Source organism: Acinonyx jubatus, chromosome E4 (genome assembly GCF_027475565.1).
Source record: "Acinonyx jubatus isolate Ajub_Pintada_27869175 chromosome E4, VMU_Ajub_asm_v1.0, whole genome shotgun sequence".
NCBI classification, from domain to species: domain Eukaryota; kingdom Metazoa; phylum Chordata; class Mammalia; order Carnivora; family Felidae; genus Acinonyx; species Acinonyx jubatus.
Genome location: NC_069395.1, coordinates 44,028,594 through 44,044,125, shown reverse-complemented (window position 1 = coordinate 44,044,125; position 15,532 = coordinate 44,028,594). Strand labels below are relative to the sequence as shown.

Here is a 15,532-nt window from a genome sequence, read left to right as displayed (position 1 = left end):
CATCTCAAAAACAGTCCAGCTAATGCAAAAGATAAGAAAAATAAATAAGATATAAATATTAGAAAAGAAAATATAAATTATCATTATCTTAAATATTATGATTGTATAGTATGACAAGAAATGTAACCTTAATTAAAACAACTGTTAGCATCAATAAGAGAGCCCATTAGTGGGAAAGAATATAGGATAAATAACTTAAAAATCTGCAGTCCACAGCTTCTCTTTATATTACCATAAGCAGATTAAAAAAATGAAATAGATAAAGAGTCCCATTTAAAACAATGTTTAACAAACAAGGTTTATTGTTTCATTTAGCACTAAACATTTTTCCTGAGACAAGAACACAGATTTAAAACTTTTTTAATTTTAGGGTGCCTGGGTGGCTCGGTCAGTGAAGTGTCCAACTTCAACTCAGGTCATGAACTCACAGCACATGTGTATGAGTCCAATGTCATGTCAGGCTGTGTGCTGACAGCTCAGAGCCTGGAGCCTGCTTCCCATTCTGTGTCTCCCTCTCTCTCTGCCCCTCCCCCACTTGCACTCATTCTGTCTCTTAAAAATAAATAAAACATAAAAAAAAAGAAATTAAAAAAAATTTTTTTTAATCTTAGAAGTACTAATATATATTAATTAGTACTGGGGCATTGGGTGGCTCAATCAGTTAAGCATGTGACTCTTGATTTCAGCTCAGGTCATTATCTCATGGGTTTGTTGGACCGAGCCCCACATCAGGCTCTGCACTGACAGTGTGGGGTCTGCTTGGGATTCTCTCTCTCTCTCCCCCTCTCTCTTTGCCCCTCCACTCATACTCACATGCTCTCTCGCTCTCTCTCTCTCAAAAATAAACTTTTTTAAAAAGTACTAATATATAAACAAATAAAGGTCCCATTATTAAATAGTTCACCCTATCTACTCTACCTGGGTATGTAATCATAGTTATGTAAAGCTAAAATAAATCACAAAGCAAACATTCCAAGTTTGGGAGGTTGGTGGTTTCAAAACAGCACCACTTCATTTGATTATTATGTACAAGCATTAGACCATACTATAGTGTAGATAACATGCTAAAAAGTCTTTTTATATTGTATTATTTATGTTGCTAGAGAACAGTAGTATTACATCATTACCAAAATTGAAATTTACTTATTTTATATATATATTATATAAATATAAATATATATTTTATATATATATTATATATATATATAATACATGTTTGATATATTTGATTAACACTGACCTCACTTCCATTTCATTGCTATAAGATACAAAGTCTTGGTTTGTTAAGTATTTAGTCCCAAGGCTGGGGAAAAGAAGCACATGGTAGGTAGAGCACTCAGCTGAAAATATTCGGGGGAAAAAAAAAAGATGTGTTATAAGATAGTTTTATCAAAATCCTTTCTAATTAAAAAGATCCTTCATTCTTTGCATTATCACAGAAAATAAGCAGGAGCTACATAGTATCATGCAGCATTAACCTTGAGAAAATTCAGATTTAACCTTACTTTAGTATTGAACCAAACCAGGTTATTGGCACAATAAATAAGATGTCTTCAAATCTTTATTTCAGGGATCAACACTTATTTGTAAAATTAAAATAGGGAGAATAATATTACCTAAAATGAATTAAATACTATAATTAACTTTAAAAATTATAATTTGCAAGAAAGTTGAATAATATGTATTACATAATTAAAAGATAATTAAGGACAGGTTCCTTCACACATACCCACACACACATTTCCCTAAAGCTTTATAGATTTAATGGTTAGCTAATTGGGGTAGGGAGGAAATGAAAGTGTCCATTAAGAAATACTCGATCTCTTGGGGCACCTGGGTGGCTTAGTCCAACTCCTGATTTCGGCTCAGGTCATGAGCTCTCCTCCTTGGGATTCTCTCTCTCTCTCTTTCTCTCTCTCTCTGCCCCTCCCCCACTCACATGTACTCCATCTCTCTCTCTCAAAATAAATAAACTTTAGGGGAAAAAAGGAAACACTCGATCTCTAAATATGATTGCAAAATTGTCAGATTATTCATTCATTAGATAAAAATGTGTTGCATGCCTACTATTTTCTAGGTACTTATCATTGTGAGACAGTAAAAAATACTGCACTGGGAAAGGACTTTTTAGATATTATTACATCCCAAATGTATTATGCAATATGCGGCTGAGAATTAATTATATTTAACACATTCAACATATAGAACAAGATTCTGAGTAATCAAATCAATTATACCCTTGAGCAACTCGATTCTTTAAATTCCTCTCACTATTCCCTTGAGTTAATTTCTACACCAGGATTCTTTTCCAGTTCTAAAATAAGAGAATAAAGACATTTCCTACAGAAGACCTAATATAAAAGAAGAGAAATGTAAGAGAGGGGATACATTAGCTCTTAAATTCTTGTTTCCATTTGCTCTCAATAGCACTTCTAATGTTTCATTTTCTCTTCAAAGAAAATCTTGATTTAGAAGAACAAAAAGTACAATCATCTTCAACATCAAAACAAGTATATTGTTTAGTTCTTACTAAAGTTAGCAATAGATTGAAACTGAGGAAGAAATATTAAAACAAATCTTTATTCTAAGTTATATAATGCCACTCACCATAGTAATGGTCTGATACTTTGGTATATGACTTTGTAAAATAAATAGTACCAACAGGTAGAAAATTTTCCTTTGCTCTCTTAAGACAGTCCTTAGGGGAGTTTTTATCAGTGTTTGCTCATAACTTGAATGTTAATTTAAAGAAGTGTCACTTCTACCACCTAAATGATATATTTTCTAGAAAGGTGATTTAATTGGGAAGAGAAAAATGCCATATTGCTCCTTCCTCCCAAGAGGAAAGGATGCATTCCATTCCTGTGAACTCTCTTTGTCTCTCTCTGCCTTTGTCTCTGTCTCTTGGGTTCTGTGTCTCCATCTCTCTCTGCCCTTCCCCTGCTCACGTCCTCTCTCTCTCTCTCTCTCTCTCTCTATATATATATATATACACATATATATATACATATACACACACATATACATACGCATACATGTCGATGTAGATATACATATCCGTATATGCATATGTATGCATATCTGTCCAACAAATGTTTGATTTTGAGATCTCTCTTCCTCTTCTTACTGATTCATTATGCTCAGTGTGATGACTTTAAAACTACTGCCTTTCACATTTCATTCATTCATCAATAAATAATTGAGTACCTGAATGTATTGAGTACCTTCTGCATGCTTAGCATTATATCAAATGTAAAGGAAGATACAAAATAAATATAAGCCAAGACCTTGCCCTCCAGAATCTTTTGATATCTTCCAGGAGCAAGATAAAACGTGATATATCATTAAGTAATTCCTATGACTAGTGCCAAAATCAAAGGTACAGGTAACATGCATTTTACATTTATGTAGAATTTTAGAGCTTCAAAACACTTTCCTGTATTTAATCCTCAGAACAGTCTTGTGAAGTACACATTATCAGCTCCACTTTAACTACAAGGAACCTGAAATTCATAATTTTAAGTGGCAGCCTTAATCAAATAGATTATGAGTGGAAGTCAAGACTTGAGCCAGGGTTTTCTTATTCTAAATCCAGTGCTCTTTTCAATACAGCACAGGAAACCAAAGGCTGGGGTATTAACAGGAAAACAGCCAGCTTTCTGCTACAGATGGAATTGAACTAGATCTGATAGAATGTCAGGAAAACATAAAGCTATCTGAGCAGTGTCCAGCTAAATGTCCAGAATAATTTTATTCTGCAAATATTTGTACTTCAGTGTTATACACACACCACAACTACCATTTCCTTAGTTTTAGTGCATTTACCTCCTCAGTAAGAGATTTGCTCTCAGAAATGAGGATGTCAAATGTAATTAAAAAGCTGGCCTAGCAGGATCATATAAATCTTAAATCACAAATATATACCTTAAAGGTCTGGCTTCTACTAATCCTTACACATTTTGTTTCCCCTCAGCACCGGAGAGTATATCTCGCCCCTATCCTTTTCTAGCATTCTTGCTCCCAACAACCACTTATTTTAAGATGTCAGTAGCTGACCCTACCCCAAATTCCACAGGTTCACCCCAGTTTTGTCACTCCAGTCCCTGCCCACAACATCCCCCTCCCTCGCAATGGATATAATACCTAGTTCCGGCTCTGCAGGTGCGGTCGGGATGCTGCACACAGCACTGACAGATAAGATATGACCTTTCGACTCCGTCCTTGGGGACCTCCCGCTGGCCGCGCAGCGTAGTTCCAACCCCGGCAAAGGGGCTCCCGGCTCGGGACCGCAGCCACCGGCAGCGCACGGTCCGAAGTGATGCCTCTGACAACTAGAACGACACTGGGCGCCGGGGCGTGCATCACTCCGCCCCATACTCCTGCCAACTGCAGGGGACTTGGTCCGGTAACCAGTCCATCCCACCCCACAGGCGAGTCCGGGCCAGCCGGACCTCACGCAGGACCCCGACGACGGGTCGCTGGCAGCGGCGGCGGCAGCAAAAGCCACCCGCCCCCAGTGCCCATAGCCGCCAACCTAAGGCCCCCTAGGCTGGACCGCAGAGAAGCGTTGCTATGGAAACCCCCTGAGGATCACGTGACGTCCTCGGACGACCAATCGCCTCTTAGCTCTGCCCGCGGCACCGCTTTCGGCCCTCCCTTCTGCCCCGCCCCCTCCCGCCCCCGCCTTCTTCGCCCAGCCCCGCCCCTTTCCTGCGGAGAGCCCGCGCCTGCGCACCGCATCGAGCGCGCTCCCTCCCTCGCGCGCGCTCCCCGGGGAAGAGTGGGGGCGGCGTAGGAGGCTAGAGAAGAGCATGAAGCTGAGGAGGAAGGAGCGCCGCCAGCGCGCAGGCCCAGAAGCGCCCGAGCCCCGGCTGCCGGCGACGCCCCAGAGCGGAAGAGGGAAGTGAAGGCGCCAGGCTGCGGGTTCCCGGTGGGTGGGCTACGCTTACCGAGGTAGAGGCAGCACCAACAAGAGGCTTTTGCCACCGGTCCGGATCGGGGATGTCGAAGAACACGGTGTCGTCGGCCCGGTTCCGGAAGGTGGACGTGGATGAGTACGACGAGAACAAGTTCGTGGACGAGGAAGACGGGGGCGACGGGCAGGCCGGGCCCGACGAAGGCGAGGTGGACTCCTGCCTGCGGCAATATCCTTGCGTTTGCCGGCCTCCGTACCCCACCGCGCCCCTCTCCCCGGACCCCGCCGCCGGCAGGGTCTGCGAAGCCGGGACCGCTCCCGGGGCACAGGCGCGGAGCTCACCTGTCTCTTTGGGCTCCCCCACTCTGAGAGGGCAGGGGACGCTCCCATTTCTAACCGAGTCGCCCCGGGACCCCAGGGTCCCGCCTGGGAAACTTGCCCTTCCCGGTGCGCCTTCCCCGCCCCCGATTCCTCAGGTTGCGGCCGGAGTTGCTGCCTGCAGGGAACTGGCAGGGCGGCCGCGCCCTCGCGGCGCGGGGGAGGCATCTGGTGCTGCTCTGTGGCCCTCGGAGGGCGCCTAAGTTGTCCTCCGCAGGACGGTGCCTGCCGGGGCCACGGTGGCTCCAGAAATTTCTGATTGGGAGGAGCGGGATGCTTCTGTTCTGGTGGTTTGGTTTTGGCAGCGTTGGGAGAGTTTATTCCTTGCCGGCAGGGAAGGGGCGATTTGCAGAATTGAGGCCCTCTGTCCTTTTAGCCCGTGGGCTTTTTTGCTTTTCTTTCTTTCTTTTCTTTTTTTTTTTTTTTTTAAGAGAAAGGAATTTGGCAATATATAGGTTGCAAGATAAACAATTTGCTAACCCGGGGAGGGGGGGTGGGGTGAGTCCAAAGCAACCAACTCGGGCGAAGGAAGCTTGGAGCCTTTTACCTGCTAATAAGCAAGGGACAATAGAAAGACAGAGCTTGCATGTGGAGAATCCCTGGAAATATTTAAAATAAACCCCAGCGAATAAAATAGATGAAGAATAAAATAGACGATGAGTCATTTGTACGAAGCAGAATGGTTTTTGTAATCCTGAAATCGTTTCCATTTCAGTTAAAATGTGGCTGTCAGTTCCTGGTTTTTGTTTTTGCATATTTGAATATTCATAATTTGAACATTTGCACCAGATATTTTTTAGAAAAATGTAAATGTTGCAACAACTAAAGCTGTAGTTTTAGAGATTCTCAATTACTGAACTCATTTATTTCAGATTATTCTCTAATGTATTCATAAGATAAGACTTTTTAAAACCCTTTCCTCATCTATATCCTGTTAAAGTATAATGGGGAAATATGAGTGAAAATATTTGGTTCTAACTATATCTAGTCTTAAAGGCACCTAAAATACAGCATTAAACATTTATCAACATACAGATGTTTCTTTGATTTCCACAACCTTCATAGTCAGCTGTTGCTATTTTTCATTATTTAAATACTTAAATGTTTTGGGTCTTAAAAATGAGCCAATCTTGCAAAAGGCATGCTTTTTCTAGAAGTTCGTTAAGCCTTGAAAATAACAGCTTACCACCAACCCTAAGGCTTGTGTTTTTGGTTTTGGTTTTTTGTTTTTTTGTCAGACGATCCCCCCTCCCCCCCAGAAGCAATGAACATTATTCTGTCTGAAAACATTCTTTGTGATGGATAAATGATGTTTTGTGAAACTAACTGTAGGTTGATGGGTGATAACTCTTAACTGGTACTGCTGTATTCATATAATGGGTCTGCTTTGTATAAAATAAAAAGATATTGTCTCTTCTTCACTTGTTACAACCGAGAGACAAGCTTTAGTCAGGCACTACAGATGGAGGAACAAGTGAACTCTGGTTTTCCTTTTAGGGGAATGATTGTAGATTCTGACAGTCTGATTGGCCTTCCGTGCCTCGTACTTGCTAACTCACTAGTGCTTCCAAAGACTAAATTTAATAGGTATGACATAAGACAGTTTTAATAACCTTTATGAAATATAAGAGAAAATATCCAAAACAGAAAAATTAAGCTGCTGCCTAAAAAGTCACTGAATTATTAGCTCTTTTGTGATGCCTCTTTTCATCAATATTGAGAGATTGCTAATGTGTATCATTTCGATTGCTAGAATAATGACCAGTATTTTCTACCAGCATTTCAGTTAATGTAGAATATAAGTCTAGCAAAAGTTTGGTCTTTCATTTTTCCAGTTAGAATCACATAAAAGACATTTTGGTTGAGGATAGGTGTTTCATGTTGGGACCTATTAATTCTTTTAATATAGCTTTGGATAATGTTTGCATGTGTCTTACTGGAAAATGAAAGGCAATCAAAGTGTTCATTTAGTAATTGGAGCCACGCAAGAACTGGTGGTTGCTTTATTACCTTCTCTAGTGTTTTCAGTATCATACCTTTGACTGACATCCTTGAAACCAACATGTTGAGTTTTACAATATTGAACGTAGTGACCATGGTAATTTTTCAATGTAAAAGTTAAGGCTTAAGAGCCAGTGCTTTCCTGAGGCCTGCCCTCTCCTGCTATGCCCTTAACCTCCATCACAGGAAACATGACCGCTGCCCTACAGGCAGCTCTGAAAAATCCCCCCATCAACACCAAGAGTCAGGCGGTGAAGGTGAGTCACAGACAACTCCGTGATCTCTGCTGATATCTTAGCATTCTTACCAAAATCCTGGAAGTGTCTTGAAATCAACAAATCTTTTAACTGTTTACTGTTTTTTACATACAAGAGCTCACAATGCAGCTTGATAGGTAAAAATTTACATGTGAAAAGTTAGCACTCTGATATTGAGCTATGATAAGAGAGCATTTTGTATGTTCCATGGAGGCCACTCAGGTTGAAGTTGAGCAAAGGCTTGAAGAATAAACAAAACTTTTACGAAGTAAAGCGATTCTACTTGGTTGCTTTTTAAAAATTTTTCTAAATTATATAAGAATTAAGTGTTTATAGAAAACTAGTAATCATCATCATCCTACTGTCCAGAGATAATTGGTTATTACTTTTTGGTGTTGCTATATATTTATAGAGCTTTTCTGTTGGTATTTTTTTTTAATAAAAATGGAGTTTTACAACTGACTTTTTTCTTTTTGCAATGTACATGAATATCTTGGCAATAAGTTTATTTCTATAAGCATCTTTTTTAATGCCTGCGTATAGATATGCTGTGGTTTACATATAACTAATCTCCCTTTGTCATATATTTAAAATATTGACCTTTTTTTCTTGTCAGCAGTACTGAAATGAACAATTTTGCATAAATTCTTATTTGTTTCCTTTGAATAAATTCCTAGAAGTGCATTGCTGAGTTTGAGAATGCACTTTTTTTTAAGACTTTTGGTACAAGTGTTATTGCCAAACTGCCCTTCAGCAAAACCTGACTTACATTCCTGGGCAGCAGTCTTCCAGTGATTCTTAAGAACATTTACTTAGTGTTTAAAATGTGGCCCAGGGCTCTGAACCCATTGTCCATAGGAGCCCTAAGGATCTCTTTATTGAGTATTAGTAACAGTTTGGGCAAATGCATAATAATTATCTAGGCCACAATAAGAGGAAACATTTCTTTGGTTTTTGAAAATGGTGGGGAACGTCTTTGAAATTTCAATTTTACCACCTTCTGCTTTTATGTGGCTGAGTTTTTATCACAGTTTGTGGGTGGAGAATTGTAAGAATATTTTTCTAAATTGGGTAATTGCATAGTCTTTAAACTGAAAACAGCAATAGGAGGTAGAAACATTCTGTAAAACCCTGATCAGTAGGAATGCCGAACTGATCACTCTTTCTTGAATAGGAGAAGTGAACTGTTGGAAGGGTAAATTAAATGTTCTCTCTGCTTGGCTTCGTGGGTGAAAAAATAACTTTGCTGTTGGAGCAGCCTTTTATCAAAGAAAAAAAATTATAAATGAAGATCACTGTATCTTCTATCTTGACTATAGATACGAAACTTAAAATTTAAGTTTTCTGAACGTATTGTTTTTGAAGGATGGTTCAAGGTAGAACTGCAGCTCATTTTGTCTTCAGATCTTTTTCTGAGTACAAGAAGTAAAACTGAAATGTGGGTTCAATAACCTTGGCAAATCAGCACCTCTATCTGTAAGCAAATCCTCTCAGTGCTCCTTCGGATACATCAAGAATCTGACTCCCTCCACTGCTACCATGCTAGCCAAAACCAGCCTGTGTTACTGCCATAACTTCCAAACTGGTCTCCCTCCTTCTGCCTTGTCCCCTGCCCCCCACCAGTCCCACCTCAGCTTATTCTCAGCATGGTGGCCAGAGTGATCCTGTTGAAATACAAGTCCGGTTATATCGCTGTTGTCCCCACGGTGGCCTGCAGGGCTTACACAGTCTGCCCTCCCACCACCCCTCTGACCCGTCCTACGTCCTCCTCTTCCACCGTTATCACTCTGGCCACCGGGGATCTTCTTGCTGTTCCTCGAACACCCGGAATACACACTAACAGCAGTTCTTTCCTCTGACCAACATACTGTTCTCTGATACCCCCAAGGATTCTTCGTTCATGTCCTTCAGGTTTTAAATGTCACCGTCTCAGGGTGGCCTTTCTAGAGCAACCACTTGGCACGCATATGTCTAAATGTTCTGTTCTTATCCTCAGGATCGAGCAGGCAGCATCGTCTTGAAGGTGCTCATCTCTTTTAAAGCTAATGATATTGAAAAGGCAGTTCAGTCCCTGGACAAGAATGGTGTGGATCTTCTAATGAAGTATATTTATAAAGGCTTCGAGAGTCCCTCTGACAATAGCAGTGCTGTGTTATTGCAATGGCATGAAAAGGTGAGTTATGAATTGTAAATCTCTGGCCGGCTCCTTTATAATAGTGACAATGACAACTCCTCTCATCTGGATAATTACTTTGACTTGTTGGTTATACATCTTTGTCTTTACAAATAAATGTGTGAAAGTGAAAGTTAGATTTTATGCTTACTGCCTTGGTCCTAAGAGATTCTGATTTGCAGCACATTTATTCAGTAATGATTATTGTTCATTTAACATAATCTTGAACTTTGAACTAAATGAAAACCTTGAAAAGAAACAGTAAAAATCAAGAATTCTTGGACTGTGGCCAAAAGGTAGAAACAACCCAAGTGCCCATGGACAGATGAACAGATAATCCATTTTATGCATACACCACATTTTGTTCATTGGACAACCAAATAAAGGAAATTATGACACATGACACAGCACTGATGAACCCCGAAAACATTACTCAAGGTGAAATAAGCCAGGTACGAAAAGACAAATACTGTGAGATTCCACTTCTATCAAATATCTAGACTAGGCAAATTCAGAGAAACAAAATAGATTAGAGGTTACCAGGGACTGGGGAGGAGGGAGAATAGAGTTACTGCTTAATGGGTGATGAAAAAGTATTGGAAATAGACAGTGGTGGTGACTGTAGAATCCTGGGAATGTAATGAATGCTACTGAATTTTACACTTACGGATGGTTAACGTAGCAAAGTGTATGTTACATATGTTACACAATTTAAAAAACTCACAGGTGGGATGAAGAATTCCTGTATTTTTTTATGCATTTCATTCTGCAGATAGTACACTGTCCATTAAAAAAATAGTTAAGGGTAATTTTTAGCTTTAGCTTAAAAGTTGGTAAGGTAATTTTTAACACCCAACACTTAGGTAATATTAATATTAATGTAAGCAGTGTAACGTTTAAATAGAACCAACCACAGAGAAGGGGTATATTCTCTAATATCTTACAATTCCCGGCACTCAGGTTTTCAGAAGCTATTGTGTGTGTCTGAGTGAAAGCACATTCGGAAATAAGAATAGGTAGTAAAACTTGTCGATTAGTCTTGGTCAAGTCACTTGGTCTCTCATGCACTGTCAAATAAAGAGAACTAACATTTATGGACACGGTAACCATACCTCCCGTTTGCCCCAGTTTATGCCTGTTTTCCCAACATAATTATGAATAGTTCCCTTTCACTCCCCAGTGTCCCACTTGGAGAATAACGTACATGGTCATCCTCTTCAGGAACACGTTCCATTTGCCAGCCACTGTACCGTTAGTTTATGTTTCGTTCACTCCTTAAAACAGCGCCGTAAGGTATAAAACATCTTTATCATCCTCAATTTAGACGTGAAGAGCCAGCTTAAAAACCTAAGCAACCTAGCTCCTGTCTAGTCTCAGGATCATAGTAGACCTTGATGGAGCACTTACTGTATTCCAAGCACCTTGTAAAGATTAACTCATTTAACCGTCGTAAAAATACTAGGAGGGAGAGCTTGCTATTATTTGCCTTTTGGTGGGTGGGGAAGCAAACTGAGGCTCATATTAAGTTTTCGTTGCTTCCTAACATCACTCACTGGTTTTTGCCAATCTGTCTCCTAAACGCTTCTCCAACCATCTACTCAGATACACCTCTAATGCAACTCCTCACAGCGTCTCTCCCAGTCTGTTGCCGTAGCTTCCTTAACAGGCCTCCGGCTACCAATTTCACCTCCCTCAAATCTCTTCTCCACCCCGTCGCCAGAGTTTCCTCTCGAAAACCCAGATCTACCCTGTCAGTCACCTGCAGAATAAAGCCCGAGTTACCAGGTCCAGCCACTCCTCTTCATGTTCTTCTCCCTGTGCTCCAGCAGCAAGCACAGTAGTATTGCTTCCCAGAACACCCCATACCGTTTCACACCTGTGTACTTCTGCTCGTGATTTTCTCTACCTCAGTGGCTCCTTACACCCCAGTGCACACTTGTGTGTACAGAATTATACTATATTATAGTATAGTAACGATCTGTACATGTCTGTCCCTTCCCAATAGACCAGAAGATGCTATATCCCTAGCATCTAGCATAGTACCCAGTACATAAAAGTATTCAGTAAGTAAACCAGAGCTTCAAATTCCTGATGCTTAGTCATGACTTCCAGTTTTTTAAGGTAAAGTCAAAATAAAAGTTCCTAAGTTCTTAGCTATTAAATAATATATTCTTAGCTTTGGAGAATAAAAATAATCTGACAAACTGGCTAATCTAAAGGAACTTAGGACAGTTGATCTCGGTTTCGATTTCTTCCTGCCCGTGCTAAGAAGAGAATAAAGTGAATATCCTAAATCCATACTTGAGCACCTGTTTTAGGCAAGAACATGCTGTAAACCTTTAAGAACATACTGTTATTCGAAAACAACATACTAGAATGTAAACTAGTATCTTACTAGCGTGTAGGTACATAAGGGTAGGGACTGTATCCCCCCCCCCCAGTACCAAGAACAGTGCCTGGGACGTGACAGGTGTTCAAGAAGTATTTATGAAAATTAAAGAATTCAAAATCAGTAGCTGCACACATTCCTTCTTAAAGAAAAATGTTCTACTTGGTATGAGGACTGACCCTTTATGATTCTGTCAACATTTACGTTTTGGTCTGTTTTTAGGCACTTGCTGCCGGAGGAGTGGGGTCCATTGTTCGAGTGCTGACCGCAAGGAAAACTGTGTAGCCCAGCAGGGTCTGGGTCTCTCCTCTGGGTGTGGGAGTTGCTGGTACAAAGACCAAAACAACCAAATGCCACCGCTGCCCTTGGGGGTAGCATCTGTTTCTCTCAGCTTTGCCTTCTTGCTTCCTTTTTCATATCTGTAAAGAAGGAGATTACATATCAATTTTCCTTTCATGAAAATTGGGATAATATAGAGGAAACGTTTCAACAGGAGTGTTTCACGCTCTCAAAACTATTACGGTGATGTGTATACCTGTCTGTATATAATATAATTTGCCTTCAAGTTTAAGTGTGCAATTCTAACCCCTATTGGCTGGTGGGGGTTTTTTTGTTTTGTTTGCATTTTTGTTTTTTTGAGGTGTTCTGTTTTGTTTTTCACTAATAGTGAAAAATTTGATCTGAATTTGAGGCCAGTTTCCTAACTCATTGCTAGCCAGGAAATGATCTTTACAAAAAATACCTTTGAGAAACTGGCAGCTATTAACATTGCAAAACTGGACCATAATTCCCGTATTTAAGCAAAATGTGTTTCTGGAACAGGTGGTGGGTGAACAGCACGAGCGAGTTCCACCTTTGTTTCTGCTTACCTCCAGATCATGTGAGCTTAAGTATGCCTCTTCCTCTCCGCACCCAGTAATCATGGCCTCTCGATTTCTCTGTGGTCTCCAGGGTCCAGAGCAAGAAGTCTTGCTCTACAGAAATGTAACTATGAAATGCCAGAGCCTGTTTGGCCTGAGCATAAAACTTTGTTCTAATAATATGACCCTATTTGGGGAAACTACTCCAAATCAGAAAAGACATGAAAACTTTGATGAAGTTCAAACTCTGGGCAGCCTGTGAATGAAATGCTGATTTATTTAGAACTCTAATAGCTGCCTTAGACATGATGAGGTATATAACTAGTATTTGATATACCCTATAAATGTCTTCAGTGTTCTTCAGGGTAAATAGGATCTTAAAAGCTTTGGTTCAGATCCAGACATCTACACATTCTGTATTTTAGCTTAGTGGTTCTTCAAAAAGGAAAATGCCGCATAGCAAAAAGTGTTTACTTGTTGGACAAACCAAATGGGTTCTCAAAAAATGACCGGTGCTTATAAAAAGTTATTATTCAGTGGCTCCAAAACAAACCACCCAAATGCATATGACCAAGAGGGAAATCAGCCTGTGTTTCGTATTTACATTGGGCGCCAGTTTCATAATCACTGTCTTATGTGAAAACTGGTGGGGAAATTCTATAACCTCTTTGCTGTTTTTGATACCTGCTTTTTGTTTTGTAAAAATGATAAAGTTCAGAAAATAAAATGTCAGTGTTGAATAATTTATTTTTCTAACTCCTATTTTAACACTTATGAATGTGTGATTAATTATGAGGGAAGATTTCCTGTTTTACCAGAAGGTTGTGCTCTTGACAGGAAGTAATTTGGTACAGGTTTCTAAAACTACTTTATTCAAATACAAAGTAGTGGAGAAAAGGAGACAGTCGTCAATGATCTCAGAGCACCACCAGAGCCTTTGGAATGATTCCTCGCCCTCTGGATGCTCGCTGAGCACCTGGAGTATCTGCCCACAGACCCAAACCAGAGTGTGCTGCGCTCATTTCTTACCAGCTTCTGAGCCCTTTCTCGCACCGCTGCCCCTGACTAGACGCCTGCTTTAAAGGTTGAGAAACTCAACAGGAGGCGCGCCTGCGTGGCTCAGTGGGTTGAGCATCTGACTTCGGCTCAGGTCATGATCTCACAGCTCCTGTGTTCGAGCCTCCCATCAGGCTCTGTGCTGACGGCTCAGAGCCTGGAGCTGCTTCAGATTCTGGGTCTGCCTCTCTGCCCCTGCCCCACTCACGCTCTGTCTCTCTCTCTCTCTCTCAAAAAGAAACATTTTTTTTTAAAGGCAATTCATAGGGCTGAGTTAAGAGAAGTTAAATAATAGGTAAAGTAGGCGCAGCATAACTCTGTACAAACTTCAGATGAAAACAAGTGATACTGCAATACTTTTTTGTAAAATCCTTAACATCATTTTCATGACTATAGTGTTAGAGAAAATTCTGGAGCTCCATATTTTATAGTCACAAAGGTGGGTGTGTTCAAAGACTGCCAGCCTATCAGCTTTGCTCAGAAAGACAGTAAATATATTTAACAATTAATACAGCATAGGGACTAAATCAGAATGGACTCCAGCTGGAAACAACCGTCTCCAGGGAGTCCTCTCAGCTGAATGTCAGCCTAGGGCACAGCATGATGCAGGGCCGCCGTGGTGGAAAGGGGATAGGATGAATTGTAAAAGATACAAATGCTAAGGGGCACCTTAGGCACAAGAGTAGTTCTTTACCTTCCATTCTCTTCTACTTGAATCTCAGTGGTTTTATGGTCTCATTTGAGCCATTTTTCTTCGTTTTGCTTTTGCCATTTTTTAAAGGGGGAAAAATGGCACACACACACCCTTTTTGGGTCATTTGGTAACAGCACCATTTAGGTAACAAGTCTTAAGGAAACTCAGTAACATGCAATCAGTCCATAGATGATACAAATTCACACGTTTATAAGCATTTACTGTGTTCCCAAGGATCATGAAAGACATAATAGAAGAATAATACATAGTAACTAACTTATAAAAAACAGGTATGAATAATTTTACCCTCCCAAGTATTTTTGAACATTTCTTCAAATGCCAGTTGTGTTTAGAGCATTTAAAAGTAGTCTATTAACATGGAAACATAAATAATCCTGCCTAGGTCCATGTGGCCCAGTTACATGGGCTTATAAAATATATGAATTCCAACACCAATAGATACAACACAAATAGCAGGAAGCCAATGACACAGCACCCCCAGCATGTGGTAGTACCACGGCTTTTAGTTTCCAACGCAAGATTTGGTTGGAGTGAAAGTAAGTGGACTAAGACACAAAAGCCACCCTTGACTGAGTATTTACTATGTGTCAGTCCCCTTCTATGTTTTATCTTCAGAACCAAAGCTTAGAAATACATATAAGATCACATGGTTTATAAGTGCCAGAACTAGAATTCCAACTCCTGTCTGCCTGAGTCCAAGGTTATACCACACTATTTTCTCAAGTCCGATGTTTGGCGAACACAGGTGTCTCCAGGACAAATGAGGATTGGGGTTTTCTCTAGAAATC

The 15,532-nt window shown here is 40.5% G+C and overlaps 2 protein-coding genes across 3 annotated transcripts in view; one reads left to right on the top strand and one right to left on the bottom strand.

Annotated features, from left to right (window-relative positions):
* The window catches only part of RGL1 (ral guanine nucleotide dissociation stimulator like 1), a 255,922-nt gene extending 251,633 nt beyond the window's left edge, over positions 1-4,289 (bottom strand). For both annotated transcript variants that reach the window (XM_015073307.3, XM_053209243.1), the window contains exon 1: positions 4,144-4,289. The gene's annotated coding sequence lies outside the window, so the exon portion shown is untranslated. The remainder of the gene's footprint in view (positions 1-4,143) is intronic.
* Positions 4,290-4,849: 560 nt separating this feature from the next.
* ARPC5 (actin related protein 2/3 complex subunit 5) lies at positions 4,850-13,720 on the top strand. Its single transcript, XM_053209244.1, has 4 exons — positions 4,850-5,145; positions 7,480-7,551; positions 9,548-9,724; positions 12,336-13,720. The coding sequence occupies exons 1-4, from the start codon at positions 5,002-5,004 to the stop codon at positions 12,396-12,398; spliced, it is 456 nt and encodes a 151-aa protein (XP_053065219.1). The 5' UTR covers positions 4,850-5,001; the 3' UTR covers positions 12,399-13,720.
* The last annotated feature ends 1,812 nt before the right edge of the window (positions 13,721-15,532 follow it).

Bases quoted from the DNA above. Each gene is read 5' to 3' on its own strand.
- ARPC5 (XM_053209244.1), top strand. From the start codon at position 5,002: ATGTCGAAGAACACGGTGTCGTCGGCCCGGTTCCGGAAGGTGGACGTG. The intron at 5,146-7,479 runs TATCCTTGCGTT...ACCTCCATCACA, and splicing joins TGGACTCCTGCCTGCGGCAA to GGAAACATGACCGCTGCCCT. The intron at 7,552-9,547 runs GTGAGTCACAGA...TCTTATCCTCAG, and splicing joins CCAAGAGTCAGGCGGTGAAG to GATCGAGCAGGCAGCATCGT.